Here is a 20,756-nt window from a genome sequence, read left to right on the forward strand (position 1 = left end):
GAATAACCCGGGCCTGACTCCTTCAGTCTAACCAGTATTTCGTGTCCGGCGCTGTACCTACCTGTTGGTGAGGTGTTCCAGCTTGAAGATGTGCACAGTCTCAGTGTTGCTTGAGGCGCAGAGGAACTGTGAGTCCATACTGAAAACTAGAGAGCTGATGGTCACATACCTGGAAACAGAGCGACATACAGACGAGTGAGGCAGGAAAATGAGGATAACTGCCTTATAGCTCAAAAATCAGCTTTACAAGAAAACTAAATGTATCCTGAAGAGTCTAGTATTCTAAAATCCCTTCAACATTGTGTCATTCATATTTAGGAATTAACGTCGGAAAGATCCATAAAGGGGCACGGTCTCAATTGAGAAGAAACAAGACTCCTTCCTGCCATTGGGTAAGTTTTCCAGCTGCTCTGTGCACCGATCCAGCTGCAAACCCTATAGCTGATCGGATCTCAGACCATCAGACTTTTTTATTTCCCCGGGAGGGGATCAGAAATTACTTTTGGGTTGTGACCCTCTCGCTCTCTCATTCTCCTTTGCCGGCTGCCCATGCACACATCAAAAAAGGACTCTCATGGCTGAACTCTGTGTTAAAACGGTGTCTCCCTTCTCAGGTGTACTATGCACTACAGGGGGCCTCCAAGTCAATTACCTGAGAAAGGACAGTTATACCTCCTCCGGGGGAGCGGAGGGCACAGAGCCGCCCTCGGCCTCTCCCTAGATGGCGGCCAGCCGTCCACTGCAGGACTTCTGTGGGTACTTTAAAATGGGTTTACAGTGAACACAGACCTTTTCATTCCTCTCCGAAACTCATAGAGCTTTTGCCCATCAGGTACAGAGAACACCCGGATGACAGTGCCCTGGAAAAGAAAGCAGGGGACATTTCATACCATGAATGGCTTCACGTACGACATTGTCCCTTTAGAGAGGAGCTTGTTTTATTGGTTCAGAACATCTGTCTCTGAAGGGGAAGCACCAAGTGTTGAGCACAGAGGCCTTTTTGTTTGTATATGTGCCATAGAAGTAATTCTTGGAATGTGTTTTAAACACTCTCTGCTCCCTTGTCCCTCCCACCCTAGCCCAGGGCTCTGTGTGTGTTCACTCAAGCTGTTCTGGCTTCCTAGAATATTCAATTTCTGCCTGCCAAAATACACCTGTTTTTCATGGCACTTGAAACTCAACTTTATCACCTCCCTGGGTTATTCTAGTCGGAAGGGATCAATCTCTGCTAAACAGCAGAGCATTTTGTTTACACCATGTCTATGAAATGCAGCATCTATCTGTATATATGATGATGTGCATGCACATTTCTTAATAAGACTGCAAGTTTTTGTGCAAAATATCTTGTATCTTGCATAGTAGCATGGGCCTTTGGTCTGTTGAATTAATAAATGCATCAGTATACCACAACAAGTAGGCACCAGAAATTCTCCCTTTGAAATGAATTCTGAGCGGGCCCAGAAACAGTCAGTCCTCATGTCACGAGTCTCCTTCCATCAGATCTTTGGCGCTCTGAGAGCCATCCAGCAAACCCCAACAGGAAGAGAGCCCATGAGGACGTCGGGGAGCCCACTCACCTTTTCAGATGCGCTCGCTAGTTTGGAGCCTGAGGCGTTGAAGGTGATGGCAGCCAGTGTTCCCTCGTGGGCAGCAATAGTGCAGACTGTTTTCTGTTGGTGAAAAGAGAAGATGGGTATTGATGCCGGGGAAGAGGGAAGATGGATTTCATCTCCCTCTCTTTCCTCTTTTCTTCCGAGACCTTATTTGCTGGCTTCTGTCTCTTCCCACCAGACCATTTACAGAGAAGCTGTACATCGTTTTCTGGTGTTTCTAAATTCTGCTTCAGGAGCCACACTGTTTCTATCCCTTCTCCTGCCCTCGGGAAGATGGACAACCAACAGTTTGCCCGATGCAGAGTGATGTTGTCGTGGCTCTCCGTGCATGCACCTTTGGGGACTTCCCACAGCAATGTGCCCCGCTCTGTGAAGCCTTGGAGAGCAGAGGACAAGCAACGTGAAACAGCTGCCCAGTGTCGCATGCTGCGACATGGCACAGCATGACACACTCAATCCAACAAGGGGCCACCAGCTGGCCAGTGGTTTCCATTATGCTGCAGATGTCTGTCTTGGCCTGGCACGCTGCCTCCTGGTTATGTTAACTGATGGCAACGAGGGCAAATATCATTACCTTCTCCTCCACACAGTCGCTGTGGCCAGAACAAACTCCCCCAGCGTTGCTTCCGCCTCCACACCTCCCCCAACTCCCCCCACTGCCTGCCCATCACCTGCCATTGACCACACAGCCAAGCAGGTGAGCTGGGTTGTTTAGGGTCACTGCCAACTTACCAGGGAGTGTCCATCGTAAAGTACAATCTCGCCTGTAGTCAGGCTTCCAGGATAGGCCACGTAAGAATTGGAATGGTTGATAGAGAGGGCACACAGACCTGGCAAAGAATAAAGAGCAGATGAAAAGCCAGTGTCCACAGAAGAGAACTTGCCTGGAAAGGGCATCTGAAAACAGCACAACTACAGTGCCACCTACTGGTGAGGGGAGGAACGGCTCTGCAGACATTGACTTGCAATTGATGGTTCTTCTAACCAAAAGACTCCTATAAAGTAAATTCATAGGGGAAAACTTCATGATTTGACACTGGCCATGTTCTCTCCACAGCTAAGCAATCAGAATTTAGAGTACTGAAAATGCTCTTCACATTCTACCCAAGGCTCTAAAACAACATCTACTTCTCTTCTAATTCCATTACCCTCGAGGGCTACAAGAGAATTTACTCCTAACTGAAACAAATCTTCCTACTGTGAAAGAGCAGTATGTGTCTGCCTTTCTCCATGTGATTAAATACACTTGGCCAGTCATTTCAAGTTGGAGAACAGGAGGTAAGGGGCGGTGGCAAGGACCTATTTAGAAATCGCTCACTTCTGAGCTAAATGTCCTGCCTTGATAAGGGAAACAGGAGCCTCCAGGGGTGGAAGTTCATTTCAAGGCAGCACCTGCAGTTAAGATGGTATGTCTGCCACTGAAACAAACTAAAGAAAGAGAACATTTTGGATTTAAGATGCTTCGACAATATTCTGGAAGCATAAACAGCCAATCAAACCATTGAACCAACATGAGCCATTTTTATTTACAAGGGAACTCAAGAGGGGAAAATCCTAATAGCACTTAATTAAAGGATTTTCACAACAATGGTTTAGACTAATAAAGGTGTACAGGATAGAAGTGAATTCAAGGAATTACCAGAAACAAAAGCATTATCAGAATAGGAACTTCAAGATTAGGCCAGAGAGACATCTTTTTAAATACAAAAGGTGACTGACATCTTTGTTACAAGTTAGTATGTTAAATGGGTTTCTTATAAAAGTATAAGAAAAACTTTAGATCAGGCTAAAATGTCCTCTACCTAGTCTGCTGGGGCAAGAGCTGAGAAAAAAAATCAAACGTTGAGAATTGGAAGCAAAGTCCTACCTCCTGCTCTGACTGAGGTTTTACCCCTTGTCTCGCAGAGCTAGGGGGGAAAGTGACAGAGCCCAGCACCCTTACCTGTGTGCTCTGGCACCCTGCAACCTCCTGCCTGTACAAGGCCACTCCGGGCCCCAGCCTTAGAAGAGACCACTCATACCTTCCCACTTTTTCTCTGGGAACCCAATTCCCCATCTCATGTGAGTTCTTTGCAATCCAAATGCAATTTCAAGAACAGCCAGGCAGGCAGAAGGCATCTGGTCTTGTAAAACTGGGGAAGGAAGACAATCAGGAGACTGCATAGTGGGTTCCCACAGGAGTGGTTAGCAGAAAGGATGTTAAGATAGAAAGTGGCAGCTGTGGAAGGACTTGAGCACCAAACCAAAGAGTTAAGATCTTACCAATGCAGCAGGTAACTGCTGAAGGTTTCTGAGCACATATGATTAAAAAGAGCAGTGTTAATCAAAACCACAATGAAATACCACTTCACACCCACTAGGATGGCTATAATCAAAAAGACAGATAATTGGAACCCACATACATTGCTGCTGGGAATGTAACATGGGGCAGTGCTCTGGAAAACAGCCTGGCAGCTCCTCAAAAGGTTAAATATAGAGTTATCTGTAACTCCAAAATTCCACTCCTAGGTATAAGCCCAAAAGAAATTAAAACATATAGCCACATGAAAATTTATATACAAGAAAACAAAAAAAAACCAAACTTGTATACAAATGTTCACAGCAACATTATTCATAATAGTCCAAAAGTAGAAACAACCCATGTCTATCAACTGATGAATGGATAGATAAAATATGATGTATTCTTACAATGGAATATTGTTGGACAATAAAAAGAAACAAAGTACTGATACATGCTACAACATGGATGAATCTTAAAAATATTATGCTAAGTGAAAGAAGCCTGTCACATATTATATAACTCTACTTATATGAAATGTCCAGAATAAATAAATCTATAGAGACAGAAAGCAGATCAGTGTTGCCTAGGGCTGGAGGCATAGGGGGTGATGGCTAAGAGGTATGGGGTTTCTTTTTGGGGTGATGAAAATGTTCTAAAATTGATTGTGGTGATCGTTACACAACTCTTTGAATATACTAAAAGCTATTGAATCATGCACATTAAACGGCTGAATCATATGGCTTGTGAACGATATCTCAAGAAAGCTGTTAGAAAAAAAAAGGCAATGTTTTAAGAATATTTATCTGGCAGAGAGAGGCTGATGATATGGATTCAAGATCTGAGTCTGCCATCTACTATATAACTCTAGCTGAGTTATTTGTGGCCTTTTCAGGCCTGTTTCCTATCCATGAAATGAGGGGGCTACGATCTAGGGTTCTTTCCAGCTTTAACATTCCAAGATGCCAAGTCCTCATTTACTTCCTCTATCTGAAAACATCAGGTTCCATCTTTGTGGCAGGGAGAGCTAGAGGGTCTTTGTGCAGGAGGCTTGGACAAATACTTCCCGTTGCCCTTCAGAGGCTTTTCTTTTCTTTGAGGTATAATTGACATTTAACATTATATTAGTTTGAGATGTACAACATAATGATTGGATATTTGCATATATCGCGGAATGATTACCACAATAAGTCTAGTTAACATCCATCATACATAGTTACACAATTTTTTTTTCTTGTGATAAGAACTTTTAAGATCTACTCTCTTAGCAACTTTCAAATATGCAATACAGTATTATTACCTATAGTCACCATGCTGTACATTACATCCCCAGGACTTATTTATTTCATAGCTGAGAGTACGTACATTTTGACTCCCTTCACCCATTTTGCCCACCCCCCACTCCCCACCTCTGGCAACCACCAATCTGTTTTCTGTATCTATGAGTTCTTTTTTTTTTCTTAAAGATTCCACATGTAAGTGGGGTCATACAGTATTTGTCTTTCTGTGTTTGACTTATTTCACTTAGCATAATGCCCTTAAGGTCCATCCATGTTGTTGCAATGGCAAGATTTTTTTCTTTTTTATGGCTAAATAATATTCTATTGTATATTTATACCACATTTTCGTTATCCATTCATCCACTGCTGGACACTTAGGTTGTTTCCATATTTTGCCTATTGTAAATAATGCTGCAATGAACATGAGGATGCAGATATCTTTTTGAGTTAATGTTTTCATTTTCTTCAGATAAATACCCAGAAGTGGAACTGCTGGATCATATGGTAGTTCTATTTTCAATTTTTTGAGGAACCTCTATATAGTTTTCCATAGTGGCTGCAGCAATTTACATTCCCACCAACAGTGTTCAAGGGTGCATTTTCTCCACATCCTCACCAAAAATTATTTCTTGTCTTTTTGATAATAGTCATTCTAACAGGTGTGAGGTGACCTTCAGAGTTTTATGTCAATATGTAAACATCCCAGAAAGGAGGAAAGGCTTCAACTTCTTCAGCTAACATGGCACTTTCTGTAATACCTAATGGAGAACGAGATGACACTAGATTCTAACAAGAAAGGACAAAGGATAATGGCTTGGGCAGGTATACTCTGACACACAGCCTCTTATTTGACAGTTTTGCCTCTGGCCTTGCACCTCTGCCAACCCATCTGAATTTAGCCAAGGGATCCTGCACACAGACTGAATGAAGGTCCCCAGAAATGCTTAATATGAGATCCTTAGATTTCCTATGGTCCAATTTTCAGACAAACTCAACTAGCTGTAAGAATGCATCTTTATTTCTTGTGAAGCCCCCCAGGAAAGCATGAAGAGTTTGCTTCAGGCTTAGATGTAACCATTCTACTAGTCTTCTGTTTCTGTCACAGGTGTCACACAAAGCCTTTTTTAGGAAGAAAATGAGCTTTTTCTTTTATATTATTTTAAAATAGAAAAGTGATAGTGTAAAAAATTTGCAGAACCCAGAAAATATAAAGAAAGAGAAAAAAAAATCACCCATCATTCTAAAACCCAGAGGTTTTTCACTCTCCTCAATATTTGAGCATATTTTCTTCCAGTCTTTTTTCTATGTAGGAGTTAGGAATTGATGTGGCATTTGGACTTGTTTTAGAACTGACACACATCTTCATAAATCACTGTCAGCTACAATTTTACTGAAATTGTTTGGCTGTAATTCTTCTACAGCTGGAAAAGAAGTGCCTGCTGTCAACTCAGAACGAATGGCATTATCAGCTAGAATTGGAAGGCAGTCCTGTCATCCTAAATCATCCTCACCGCGGTGTATACAGTATTACATGTCAAACTTAAAGCTAAAGCAAGTTAACAGGGATTTCTAAAATACAGTTCCCTCTGGGTTGATGAATGTCTTGGAATGTGCTTTCCAATTTTCAAAAACAGAAATCTCCTCTGTACTTGCCAATGCTCTATGCTACTGCAAATGACAGCCTTTTACTCCACCTGTATTACCATTTCAGAAAGCCCTCGCTGAGGAATAAACACTACTTTGTTCTAATACACACTCTGCCGTGTGGTATAGACCACTCCCTCCATATTCCGTAAAAGGCTGTAAGACTGCTGTGCTAGCAGGAAATTAACTTCGCGCCCCGTCTGGCCAAACTCTTTAAAGGAAACAGCCTGAAATCTTTGAGCCAACAGGAATGGGCAAGACACAAATACAGACAAAAGGAAGGAAATTTACAGCCACGTTAGATACTGAGCATGAAGCGAGTGTAGAACTCTATATCATTTATTTGTACTTCGCTGGGTCAAAATACATTCAGAATTTGTGTACACAAGCCAATCAGACAAATGATTCTGTCTCCCTCTGTACCCATTAAGGATTTATAAAATCAAGAGCCAGAGTTTCTGTCTTATATTTTTTGTTAAGATACATTACAGAATGAGAACAAATAAAGGAGACTCCTGACCTCTGAGGGTTTTATATTCATGGTTTTGACAGCTCAGTGGCCGCTGACGGTTCCTGAGTGAGGAACTGGTCATGTCACTGCAGCATGACTTTGACTGGTGGCTGTGAGGCTGCCTCTGGGGCTGGAGCTGGGCTGGTGAGTGAGCCTAGCTGATGGCCCGCACACGCAGAGCAGACGTGCCATGCTCTCGCTCACTCCGCGCCCTCAGTTAATCCTCAATGGGGTAAAAATGATCATCTTCCTTTTACTGAAGAAGAGAGGGAGCTCAGTGTAAGTTGAGATGATAATTATAAATTTCAGGATGTGAAAAGGTCTTGGGCTATCTCTCCAAAGACCGTCAAGGTGTAATAACACACATTTTGGTCTTTCAACCTGCCCGTGGTCTTTCAGAAGGGAAAGCTAAATCTGTCCCTGAATCCATTCCTAATGTTTATCTGAGACAGAGCAAACACCTCCCATTGTTTTTACTTTTTCTTGAGAAAATTATTCCCTTTACAAGTAACACACATTCTCTCTAACATAAAGTACAAACAGCCCCACATTTTCAAACTGTCTTTTCTCCCTGTTTAAACTGCAAAAAGTGAGGCAACCAACGAGTTTTCTGAGCTAAGAAAAACAACTATATTCGCTAAAAATTAAGAGTACATGGGGAAAAACTTCACTTTTCGCAGGAGGAAGAGGCCCAGTCCTGAAGTCCCCCGGCCTGAGCAGGCTGGGTGTGTGACAGCGGGAGTGAGGGAAGCTGACCACTGCGCTGAGCCACAGGTCCCTCTGCTGGAGAGGGCACTGGCTATGTCCAACTCCTGTCTTTTCAAAGAAATGGAGAGCCAAAGGCAGCTTTGAGCTCTCTGCCTGCCTGGTATGTCCCCTGCCCAAATCCATCCAGGTCCGCTCAGGCCCACCCCTCCCGTGAGCTCTGCTCAGATTCCACAGCTCCTCTCCCGCCCTATCAGAAGAGCACATCTTCCTTCCAACGGTCGGCACCCCACAGTCCCACACTGGATCCTACCCCTCCCAGAGGCTGCCAGAGCACTGGTCTGTGCTGTGCCACACGGAGCAGACCATCTCAGAGAACTAGTGCAGCTGGATTCTGGGCTCCCGGTGTGTGGTTGCCATATCTGATCCTGACAGTGCCTACTATGGTACAGGGCACACAGTATGTCTTCAATAAACACTTTTCCAGATTAGTTCAACCTCTCATTCCTAAAACAAAAAACTCACCACCCATAGCTCCTTCACATACCATCCTCCATTCTGCAAAATATGCTTTAAAGTCATTATCTCACAGAGACTTTATAACGGCCTCAGTGGCTTTGTTCTTATAAAATATCATTTTGTCATGGCTGAAGTTTTAAAGCACGAAAGTGTACAGCAAAAGGCCATCTGCACAATTGAGATGGAGAGGAGGAAACGAGGCAGAGGAGGTATTTACTGCATGGCAGGCCATGCACTGCTCACTTCACAAACACTCCCTGGTTTAATTCTCAGCTGATCCTGTGAGATGGGTATTATTATCTCATTTTACAGATAAGGAAACTGAGACTCAAAGAGTCTAGGTGACTTGAGTTGGGCCACACTGATCTTGAAATTCAGTGCAAGTCAAAGCATTAGGAAATGACAGTAAACTACAGCAGTCATTTCATGACACTAAACTGGAATACAGTTTACAAATATTAACTGAGGCATTAGGTACACAAATTGTCCCAGAGTGATGATGCCCCACGCTACCACACAAGGAAGGACTTCTTTCTTGTTTAATTCTAGCTCAATGAGTTCATAAAACATTGTCATCTGCTACTTCAATTTAACAAAGCCAAACTATTCCCATTCTTAAATGGGAAACTTACTAAACAGGGTTACATCCTGAGAATTTAGTAAAGTTCAACATCCTAGCATATCACCAAGTAGAGAGATTCCTTTGTAATGTAATAAAACACATTCTTTACAGTTCGGCTTGTCTTTCTCCTAGTCGTGTGGACGCACCAAGTCAAAACCTGCTTCTAATTATTCCACCTACTCGGTACTGAACAACCACAAAAAATAGTTAGAGGTACACACCTTTCAATGTCAGATGCATGAACTCTCCTACACACCTACCTTAAACGCCTGGACATATTTGCTGAGAATGGGTCCCAGATGAAAGGGCCTTCTCACAGGCTGCAGTGATGGCCACACAGCCCTCCTGCAGGATGCACAGGCTAATATAATTGGAATCTGCCACCATTAAGACAAAGCTTCGAGGTAAACACTGCTTCAGGTTTTCAATTTAGGTGGACATACAGCTTGTGAAAGGGGCGCCTGGACATGAGATTTGGGGGCGTCTATTCCGTTTTGGGAGCTCACCTGTTGGGTTTGCAGGAATATCCAGGATCGTCTTCAGCAGCTTCATGTCTTTAATGTTGTGAATGTAAATGGACTCCTCCAGGCACACCAGCAGCCTCTGTAATCACACAGACCCGTCAATCTACTGCACCGAGTCCTCGAAAAGGGACCGACCAAATTGATATCACTCGTCTTTCGTGAGAGTCCTAACTTGATTATTCTAAACCTAAAGGAGGAAGAATTTTGAGATCGAGTTGAAGATTATGCTTATATACATGCACATGCACACACACACACACATCATTATCCACCTAAACAGAAGCATAGAATACAAGATCTTAAGAAATTTCATTTAAAATTGAGATTTCTTCTTTTTTTCGTACTTTCCTCTCTCCTTAGAACAGGGACCTGAACACTTCCTGATCAGACTTCCTTCACCATTTAGGACAATTTCGGGTAGCTTTTTGGTTCAATGTTCATAACAGTGTCCCTCTTGTACGGCTGTGGGCTTCTTTGCTCCCTCTGTATCGCCCAATCTTATGTTTTACTGCCCCCCAGCTTTAACTTCATTCCACTCAAACTCTCCTCCAGACTCACTTTTGCGTTGTCTGTCCAGCCCTGGTAAAGGGAACTCGAGAAGCCCTTCAGCCCTCATATGAACACCCCATGCCAGTGCCTGACACCCCCTGCAGCTCCCCTGTGCTCAGTTTCTCTCCTTGGGGCTCCCCTCCCTCGTGCCATGAGACCCTTCTCTTCCTCTTCAAATGAAACTTGTCTTCCGAATAGCCGTGTTCTCTACCAAGTGGCAACAGGCCACCGGCTTAACCCGCTGTGTGCATAAAGGAAGGGAATGCATAGCTGGGCACCATTGCAGATGCTGGGTGCCAGCGAGGAGCTGCAGGGAAGGAATTTTTGGTCTGGTAGCTCTTTCCTCACTCTGAGGAGCCACCTACTACCCACACGCCTGACTCAGCTTCCTCCAGGCTAGTGGTTCCCAGGCTCTGATGAGCACCCAAGCACCTAAGGGGCGAGGCCTGGACCTCCCCAGAGATTCTGGTTTGGGAGGTCTGTCAACAAGTGCCCCTGGTGATTCTGACACTCGCAGGCCAGATCCTTTTATTCCAAGGAACACCACTTGGAAAGGAAGGTACCTGAAAATACTGCCAAGAAAGCAGCAAGCTCTCCCCTGGAAAAGCCTACCCTACTCTTTTCCCAGGAAGATGCCTCACAGCTCAGAGAAACAGAGACTGTCACTTTAGCCAAGTAGGAAAATAAAATTGAAACACCTTTCTCAATTTTAATTAAGGCTCTGTGGCCACAGGTCTGAGGCCAGGTGCTGAGGAGTCACAAATTCTAAGAGTCTCAAAACTGATGACAAATATTAGTGTTTCTCCATGAAATATATATTCTCTGATTTGCCTGACCCCTTTGCCTTTTGCCAGCACTTACCGCGGTTTGGACTATATTACTCGATGCTTGTTTATGTTCTTGGGTTTCTGATAACCTCGAGTAGCCCCTCCCAGCCCCACACCCAATCCCCAGAATAGCAGGTCCTCAACATAAGGTCTCTGGCAGGAACTGCATCTACAGCTAGCTTGTCTGACCTCCTCTGCATCTTTTCCCACCAGCTCTAACGGCACCATCTGCTCTGTGGCCCACTCAGCTGAATTTCAGGTCACCCCGTGCTGGCTGCAGACAAGAATTAAATGGAAGGAAAACAGACGGAAAACATTCAGAGGGAAAGAGGAGGCACGTGGTCTTAAGTTCACAGGAGAGCACGCCTCTGGGATGAGCACAATCTGGGAACTGCTTCCTTGAACAACCAGTCTCAGTCTCAGAAGAATCATGGGCTGGCCTTCAGCTGAGCTCTTTCCCTGTCACTCTGGCTCTCATCTACTTTTCTATGTTTTATAACTCACAACTCTTTTTATCAATTCTAAAAAATATTTATAGTGTCTGTCCCCGAGCACCATAAATTCAGATTTATCTTCAGAGGTTAGATGTAGATGCTACATCTGCTCTGAGGAGGCTTGTCATCCAGATGGAGGCTGCAAACAGATGGTGGGAGGACTGCAAAAGTTTACATATCGAAATACATCGGGTATACTGTCTTTATTCCATAAGATATTTCCTCAATTAAGTACAAGGGGAATAGCATCAATTAATAATGAAAAATATCACAATTACTAAATATTCTTCATTTCTAAATATTTAGAGGAAAATAGGCATTTTCTTTCTGCATAACTCCCTGCATGAATCTTTAATGTTTTTCATTTTCTTTAAAAAGGAACAAGTGCTGCTTCAAGGCCTGATAAAGTAGGGATATCACACACAGAATGGGCTGCCCTCACGCCTCTTTTCGTCTCCTGGGTGGAGGGGGCAGGCCCAGGGGCAGAGTCCCAGGCACTGCAGGACCCCCACCAGCAGGCAGGGCCTGCAGCAGCTGCCTAAACCCAAAGTTGTTAAGGCCCAAACCTGAACATTTTAAGAAAAGCAAACCCCAAACACTTTCCAGACCTGTTTTGAATCATCTTAGGAGAAGAAATGCTAAAGGAAGAGAGACCTGTTCCATCTGGGTTCTGAAGAGCTTGGCCATTAATTGCTGAGTAGCTCTAGGTGCATGAATGTTCCTAGAAGATGGGGGAGGAGAACCTGAAAGTTAATGAGTGTTATATTGAGGGGAGGGTGGCATCTGAAGGTTAACAGACTCAGACACTTAAATGACCCTTCCTTGTCCCATTTGCTAATGAAAATATCAGAGAGCAAGTAAGAGAGAGAGAATACAATTAAATACCATAGATACTATTGAGGGTTCTGATCTTCACAGAACATTTGCCTAAACAATCTCAAAAAGTCAATCAGGTGCCACATAAGGATATTTAATTTTCATATACTGGCTACTACTATATGCAAAGATAAAAAGGTCTGCGATGAAATTCAGTGTGCTACCAACAGATTTCAGAGCGAGCACCTGAGCCAAGAACCGAGCTTAAAAGCCTTCAAGTTGAAAACTCTCAGACTGCCTCTCCTTCCCTTGCCAAGAACGTGGGTTTATTTTCTTCTTTACTCTGCTACTCCTTGCTAAAAAATCCGCATCTTCTATTTCTCAGGCTATTTCCTACCACCGGGTTTATACAGACTTAAGTGGATAGTCAACCAAGACAGTTGATCAACTCGATCAGTTGACTGAGCATTTTCCTACCAGGCACTGTCTTTTCTACCAGGTCTTACAGGACTGAACAAAACAGACACAGTCCCTGTCCTCACAGGATTTAAAATCAAATAATTCAAGGGAAACTCTGCTAACCCCAAATACTTATTGAACAAGAACTTATATTTTTAAAGAGAATATATTGCATAGTTGAGATAAGAATAATTCTTCCTTCAACAAGGAAATGACTACAAGAAAAAATCTTCAAGGGTTAGCTGGGAGAAAGAAAAGGGAAAGCATGAGACTGAGCACCTGGCCAGCTGGGAAAGCCCAAGAAACAGGAAGAGAAGGGACAATTCCACTGACTGGCTTCAGAACTTGCCCAGGAGGCCCACACCTTCTCCTCAGGAGTTTCATTCTGAGAGGTATTATTACCACCAGTCTGCAATGGATGCCAGCGTCTAGGGCCCAAACCAGAGAGGAGTTCCTCTCGTTCAAGATGCCCCTGCAGTAGCTCAGGAGACAGTTTTAGAGCCAGAGTTCTGCCCAGCCTGCACCAGGGGAGAGGGTTCCCCTAGCCATTGGCCAACGTTCGAGAAAGAACACGAGGTAGAAGGACCAGGGAGGACATGCCACTGAACCAAGCACGTGGAGTAGACTCTCTTTACAATATCCCCACAATACTAGGCCTGAGTACTAAAATCCCCTTTAGAATTTGCTGCTTGTTGTAGAGACATTCATCTTTCAAGATATTCATCTTTTTCTTCAGCTCCAATTAGCAGAAGCCTCGCAACCCGGAGGGATTTCCCCCGCTCACCTGCCGGTTCAGCCTTATGGACAAGATGTTGCTGGAGTAGCTGTAATTACAGATCTCCGTGCCTTTCTTGAAGTGATAGACATTCATCTGCCGCGGCTTTGTGTGACTGACCACCACCACCAGGCTGCTGGAGAAAAGGCGCTCCACGATGTAGACATCCGGGATCTCGTCTGGGAGAGAAGGCGGCCGAGGTTACGCGGGTTTCAGGCGCCCCTGCACTGAGCGCATCTGATGCAGTCAGTCAACGTTCCCTAGGTCTGGTTGACTGGGCGCCCTCCGTTGACAGGAGTTTGCCATGACTTTCTTTCCCCCCACAGTGAAGCTTTAACCGTTTCCCAAGGTAGCAATTCCAAAGCCCTTGCAAATATCTGAAGTAAAGAGAATGCTAGTGACCAGAACACAAAGTCAGATTTTCAGAGCTTTCCCAGATGCCCTCTACATGGTGGAATCACCCCTCCAGGGCCCTAGGACGCCACCGTTTGCACTGTAAAACATATTTGGGAGGTTTGGACAATCTCAGTCTACCCTTTCTCTGTGAGAGGTTTCAAAGGGGTGACTGTTGGAAGCCTCTGCTTTCAGAGTCTTCTTGTCCCTGGGAGGTACAGGTACCACCATGGAGGACAGCAGTGACACAGTTAAATCTGCACCCCCTCCCTTCTTGCTGTGCTCCCTGACCCTCTCTGGAATCCCTTTCCTGTTGAAAACAATCTGGACGTCCGTGTTATGATCAGGGAAGCACTCCTGAACTCAGGAAGAAGATAAATTAGTAAGCCTCCTGAGCACTTGGTGGAGGCCTCAGTGTTCTTCTGAGAACATTTTTTTCCTATGCATGCCTTTCTTGTGTGTGGGCAAGTCCGATAGGGAACAACACAGGACAGATACAGAGCAAAATATTCACAGAAATGGTATAATAAAGAAAAAACGTACAAATAAATTAGGAGCCTAATATATTATTTACCAAACCACTTTCTTTCCACGAAATCCAAAAATTATGTAATCTTCACTATTATGATGGCATAAATTATTACTTACCCTGACAAAATAAGAGTCACATTCCTAAACTGAATTTTTAAAAATATTCACTAGAAGTACTTTAACATCTTTGATATGGACTATGTAAATGGGATAGTATTGCTTTATTAAAACAAAGGAAATACTTCCATGACTGAATGAATGTTACCAATATTCTACAGTGCCAATATAATGGCAAAAAGAAAAAAACCGTAAGTGACCTTTTTGGTTTGACGATTATAAAAACTGATGACTGCAAAGAAGTATATGAAAAAGTAACAACACTATGGTTTTAAACAAACGATTTTTTAATATAAAAAGAAAATGTTACCTAAGCTATTGCAAATCTTACTAAATGCTTCACTGTGGTTTTTTAAAGCAAGTGGAGGCAATGACTTACAGTTAAATCTAAAAAATACTGACTCCTCAAATTTGACCATTAAGGGAGGGAACTGCAGAATGCTCAGGAGCAGCACAGATTAACGTCTAGAGGGAGGATTTGGTGTCCCTGAGATTTCTCACACACACTTACTGCTTCCATGGACTTGGTCCAGTTGCTCCACAGAACTCAAAGAAAACAGCTTATAACCGGCTTTGGTTCCAATTGCTAGGGATCTGTGGAAGATAATGACAGCATGGGAATGACAACAGGTACTGTACTCCAACAACAGAGCTGCCTGAAGACAGACTCCTTCTTTCCATCTAGCCTCAGAGCGGACAGACACACATCCTCAGGAGCTCTGATATTTGATAACTCTCTAACTGGCGAGGCACGCCTTGTCAGGTGGGCAGGTTCCATAAAAGGAAAAGGTCAAAGACAACTACATACAAAAAGATGAAACAGCTAACAGACCTGAGACTGCATGGGCTCCATCACCAAATGAAATGTCAGACCTACCAGAGACCACACTTTCCCAAATGGACAGAAATAGGAAAAATGGAACGTTTAAGCATATTCATCATAGCCCTACCCCCAACACAATTAGGGGTCTTCTCGTTGTTTGAGAGGTACTTTACCAAGAGGTAAATTATTTTTTATTTCCTTGAGGACTTTTTTTTTTCTTAGAAAAGAAATATACAATCATAGTAGGCACAGAGGTCATTACTAGGCAAAATTTAATAGATGCTTTCTTTCATCATTTCCATGAAAATATCCTAGATAATCGATACCAGTAGCTCTCATCTCTGGATGTATATTAGACTCACTTGGGAAGTTTTAAAAAAATACTGATGACCATCTACCCCTGCTCTCCCAACCCTGGACTTTTTATTTAATTGGATTTTTTTTTTTTTAAGTTCAAGTACTCGAATGTGCAGCCAGAGTAGAGAACTCTGTTTTATACTCTGTTCCACAAAGCTAGCATCACAGCCAACAAATAAGACAAAACAAAACACTTCTCTGGGACAATGTGGGCGAAAAAAATCTTATTTTCTTAACTTTTCACTTTTCAACCAATAGACAAAGACAGAGTGTGAACCCAGGATTTTCCTTGGCCTCAGGACTAAAGCAAACGAGTCAATTTTGTTCAGCAGCCGGGAATCCCCATCCGGCTCTCTCCTGCTTTGCCCTCCACACCTAAGTGATGAACAAATCTGACACAGAGCACACTCAGAATAAGCAGTCTGACCCTGAGCACGTCCACCCTGGGAAAATGGAATGTCAGAGATAATGGACCTTAAAATGGTCCTAAGTGGGCCGAAAAATTAGTCCAACTTCCTCATTTAAAACAAATAGATGAAAAGCTGAGATTTGTTCTCCACAGGGAAGCATATGCTAAAATAAGCAGCTTACGGCTACAACCTTTGATGCCCAGGGCTCTGGTTTCACTAGGCTAAAAAAGAGAAGGTCACATGATTTTCCCGGGGAATTTTTTTTTCTACCCAAACATTTGTTCTTCCTTGGGACACAGGGACAGGTGACTACATCAACTCTGAATCAGGGAGGTAGCTGCTTCCTCAGCCTGCTGAGTGGCTCAGCTGGCGTGGTAGACATTTGCATGAGGGCAGCAGTGCACTTAGAGCTGGGTTTGGCATCCAGAACCACAGCGTTAATGATGACAAACTGCAACTGGAAAGGCAAGCCCGCAGCATCTTAAAACTTCAAAATATACTCTGTGGTGATGACTATTTTTAAACTTTTCACATAAATACAGATGCATTTAGTTACAAACCGAAGTCTCTAAAGCTTACAAGTAAGGGGAAAAAATACCGTAACTAGAGTCTTATAATATCAAGCAAGAGTTAGCAATTTAAAGTAATTTTCAAATGTAAGCCCTGCTCCTGGAACAGAAGAATATTATATATGAGGAAATGGCAGTGTGAATACTATTATGTTTTAAATGATTGGTCAATGGCTATAAAAGACTTTGAATCAAGGAATTCAGAGTTAGACCTTATTTTATCCATATGGCCTTTCTGTAGGAAAAAAACTATTCTCATCACCTCTCATGGGAATAGAGTTTGGCACAAATATGTATTACTAATCAAATGAAAAAATGTACCCAAAGTGTTTAGCACGGTGCCAAGTATGAAGTAAGAGTGAGGTAGACTGGTGAAGTTCAGCTGTCTTCACTCACCTTCTGCAGAAGTCCTGGCTCCCAAATTCAGCCTACACTTATAGAAAAAGACACACTGATATTCCTAAAGGGATTTGGTGAGGGGCTTGACTTATTTCAAAATCCAATGTCATACCCTCTGTGACTCAAAGCAACTGACTGTGACAAAAACTTTTATTTATAGGTGAGACAGAGCTGCCCAGCAGAGCCTTCATCCAAGAAAACAGAACTGACAGTAGGGACTAAGGAAATTAACTTTCTAAGCACCCTACGGTTTTGAAAATAACATTCTTATCCAATTGCTATAGAAACCTAGGACTCAGCCAGAGTGAAAATTAATGTCACTTAAAAAAATCTAATAATGCTACAAAGCAGAATTTAGAACATTTACTACCAGTAAGCAAACAAACTCCCCTCCCCTCCTTAACCTGTGTTCAATTGGGAAGGAAAACACCCAGGCATTTCAACAGCCATCCCCTCTTGCAAAATGTTTCTTACAAAACATCAGAATTTTATCTAGACCATCATTTTTGTCAACTTTGAGTCTCAACCCCTGAGTGGATCCTAAAAACAATTCAGTGAGTCACAAACAGCTTTAAAAAAAAAGAAATAGAAAATATCAGAGGGTTTTGCATATAATAAAGGTAAACACCATTTTGTGAATCGCTTTTCAGTGGTATCATACATATATGGATGCTGGGTAATGTTGTTGTATGTATTTCTTATTGTGGGTTGTGGTCAAGGAAAGCTTGAAAGTCACTCATCTAAGCTGTCCAGCTACCCGATTACACCGCTTCTTTGAACAAAGGCATATTGTTTGGCATAGGGTAATTTTAAACAGAAACACAAAGGGAATGGAAGCCAAAGCTGCTTATGGTACACGATGGCGTTAATTACGCCACTGAATGTTCAATATTAGCACAGCCCAGTCTCTGGCAGCCAAAGCCTGAAGCCGACTCCAAACAAGAACACAAGAGAAACTGGTACATCAGGAAGTGGGAAACTGGGAAGTTGTCATCCCTGCCTGATGCTCTGGGTGCACATTCCAAAGAGATTATTCCATATGGTTCCCCAGGGCTGGCTTCGGACAATTCCATGACAAGAGAGAAGGAAACAGGCGTTTGCTTCTCAGGGACCGGATCCTCCTGACATCTTAAACACAGTTCAGTAACTCCCGGCTCTCTGGCCAAAGTCCAAATGTGAACATCAAGGTGAAACATTAAAAATTCACTCAAAAAGCAACAGAGTGGAGCTCATGCTTCTCGGAGAAGGCAGCCCAGGGCCAGGAAAGGGCTCTTGGACTCCGAGAAGGAGATTCTGCCTCGCCGAGTGGGCTATGTGACAACACACTGAGAGCAATGGAAAGGTTTCTGACATCCAGAGCGGGCAGGCGAGATGCCCTGCGCTGGGGCTGGGACAGGGGCTGGCCAGGCCGCAGGGATAGGCTGCCTCTTTGTCCGAGGCCCTGCCCAGATGCCACGTTGAGATGCTCAAGGACAAATGGGAAAGTTTTTCCTGTACTCCCATATTCCTGGGCCCCAACTACCTCGTCTTGGGTTAACTTGCAACTTCCCCCTCCCCTCCCATTTCCTTTGTTTTGGCCACTGCCCCTCCTTCCCCAGACCCCCACTTTGGTCACTAGTCCCTCCCCACCTATTCTCTAGCCTTCTTCAGCCCCAGTCCCCTCGCTAACCCCCTCCCTTTACCCTCGGCCGGCCCCTCCTGGCTCTCTGCCGGCACGGGGTTGGGGGTTGGGGAGGGGGCAGGAGGCAGGGGAACTCCTAAGACCCGAACCCGTCCAGGGCAGCCACCGGCCGTCCCGTCGAGGGCCTCTTGGGGCGTCGGCCCGCGCCTCTTGCTACAAGTTGCCGACAGGACAACACCCCTGGTCGAGACATTTTCTCCCCCACCTCCCGGCGGGGCTGGCGCCGCGGCTTACGTGCAGTCCTGGTTGAAAGAGAAGCAGCTGAGCGCCGCCTCGACCCCGCCCGGGGGGCTATCCGCGGCCTCAGCTTCCATCGGGGGCTCGACCCGAGGAAGCCGCAGCTCCGAGCCGGCGACAGCCACCTCAGCAGCCCGCTGGCGCCGGCTCCGCGGGCCGGGTCGCCGGCCCCTCTCCGCCCCTAGCCCCGCCCCTCCCCGCTTAGCCCCGCCCCTCTTCGCCCCGCTCCGCCCCTCCTGCCCGTCCCACGGAGCCGAGCACCCGAGAGGGCGGGGTCCCCACCGTCGGCCGCCATTGGCCAGGAGCCTATGCTTGCCGTGCCCCCTTGGCCAATTGGAGACGGCTGTGGGCGGAACCGCCCTGCTGGCGACCCGCCTCCAGCTCCGTGACACAACTCACCATTGGGCGAAGGCGCCTGACGCAGACGCTGCCGGCCACGTGGTGGTGTTTTCATTGCCAGAGCTACCCGGCGAAGCCAGAGAAGGGAAGCACCAGTGCAGTTTGGGGCCGACCTGCTCGCTCCAAGCCAGCATCTGCGTCGCGGCCGCCGCAGAGAGGGCACAGGCAGACGCGCTCGTTCCCATTCCACCCAACCCCCCGTCATGTGTAACTCTCTGTCTATTAAACTTACAGAATTTAGTAGGAAGCGTTAGACGCCAGAGCCCTACCCTTTTGTAGAGTCTTCAACATGCTTTGAGAAGTTTCTAAAATGAGGATGCTTAGGCCAGACAGAGATGAAGTTGTCTCACCGATTGCCCTGCCGTTGAGAATTCTTACTACATGCCAAGCACTGTATTAACTGTGTGTATTATCTCATCGAATTCTTATAAAACTTTGTGTGGAAAGTATAGTTATGCTCAATTTAAAGAATCGGCAACTGAAGCTCGGAACTGCTACAATCTGTCTACAGTAACACAATAAATAGTAGAGTGTGGATTTGTCTCATTTCAAGACCTGTACACCAAACAACTCTGCTAGACAGTATTTGGCAAAACCTATTTGATCTGTAGCTGAAAAAATAAGAGAAAATATGTATAGGATAATGTGTTTTATGAAAGGGATTAAGTCTTGAAGGCACAATTCAAAACTCACATAATTTGAGATGAAACCTGACAATTGGCATAATTAAAATTTATCTATTTTGTGAGAAAGCTATATATATGTTTTGGAAACTTAGACCTAGAATGGATGAGCAAAGAGGACTATTTTACTTAAGCTTTTCTGGTTGGATTTTCAGTTTTGGTTTTCTGAAATGCAAATGTAACAGTTTCTTCTGTCACCGCTTTCGTTCCCTCAACTGATGTAAAAATAGCTCAGCTCATAGATCCACAGATGTTGACTGCTCTTGAGTTGGTTGTGAGGTGTTGTATAAACCATCGTAAGTGAAAAGAGCTGCTGTTTGGATGCTTTAACTGCATCATTTTGTAACCTTTCAGATCAAAGGTGCTTCTCCTCCCCACTCCCAACTCAGCCAAATGCTGCAGTGGTTTCTATTCCGTTTAGAAAACCGAGTCTGGCATGCTAGGTGCTAGGTTGTTGGGAGAATTACATACAGTGCACAATAAAATTTTTAAAGTAGAAGCTGTTACTGTCCAGAGTTTGGACTTTATGGGGTAGAGTTGG

The 20,756-nt window shown here is 44.3% G+C and overlaps 1 protein-coding gene across 1 annotated transcript in view; it reads right to left on the reverse strand.

Moving 5' to 3' along the window:
• WIPI1 (WD repeat domain, phosphoinositide interacting 1) overlaps window positions 1–19,315 on the reverse strand; it is a 29,274-nt gene extending 9,959 nt beyond the window's left edge. The window contains exons 1-8 of the mRNA XM_004432690.3: window positions 19,131–19,315; window positions 15,169–15,251; window positions 13,626–13,795; window positions 9,679–9,775; window positions 2,346–2,443; window positions 1,578–1,670; window positions 790–860; window positions 62–169 (exon numbers count right to left, since the gene is read on the reverse strand). Coding sequence (XP_004432747.1) covers window positions 62–169; window positions 790–860; window positions 1,578–1,670; window positions 2,346–2,443; window positions 9,679–9,775; window positions 13,626–13,795; window positions 15,169–15,251; window positions 19,131–19,210 — 800 coding nt within the window. The 5' untranslated portion in view covers window positions 19,211–19,315. The remainder of the gene's footprint in view (window positions 1–61; window positions 170–789; window positions 861–1,577; window positions 1,671–2,345; window positions 2,444–9,678; window positions 9,776–13,625; window positions 13,796–15,168; window positions 15,252–19,130) is intronic.
• Between the last annotated feature and the right edge of the window lie 1,441 nt (window positions 19,316–20,756).

The sequence above is a fragment of the Ceratotherium simum genome, chromosome 16, assembly GCF_057802395.1.
Source record: "Ceratotherium simum simum isolate JZ-2026a chromosome 16, ASM5780239v1, whole genome shotgun sequence".
Taxonomy (NCBI): Eukaryota; Metazoa; Chordata; class Mammalia; order Perissodactyla; family Rhinocerotidae; genus Ceratotherium; species Ceratotherium simum.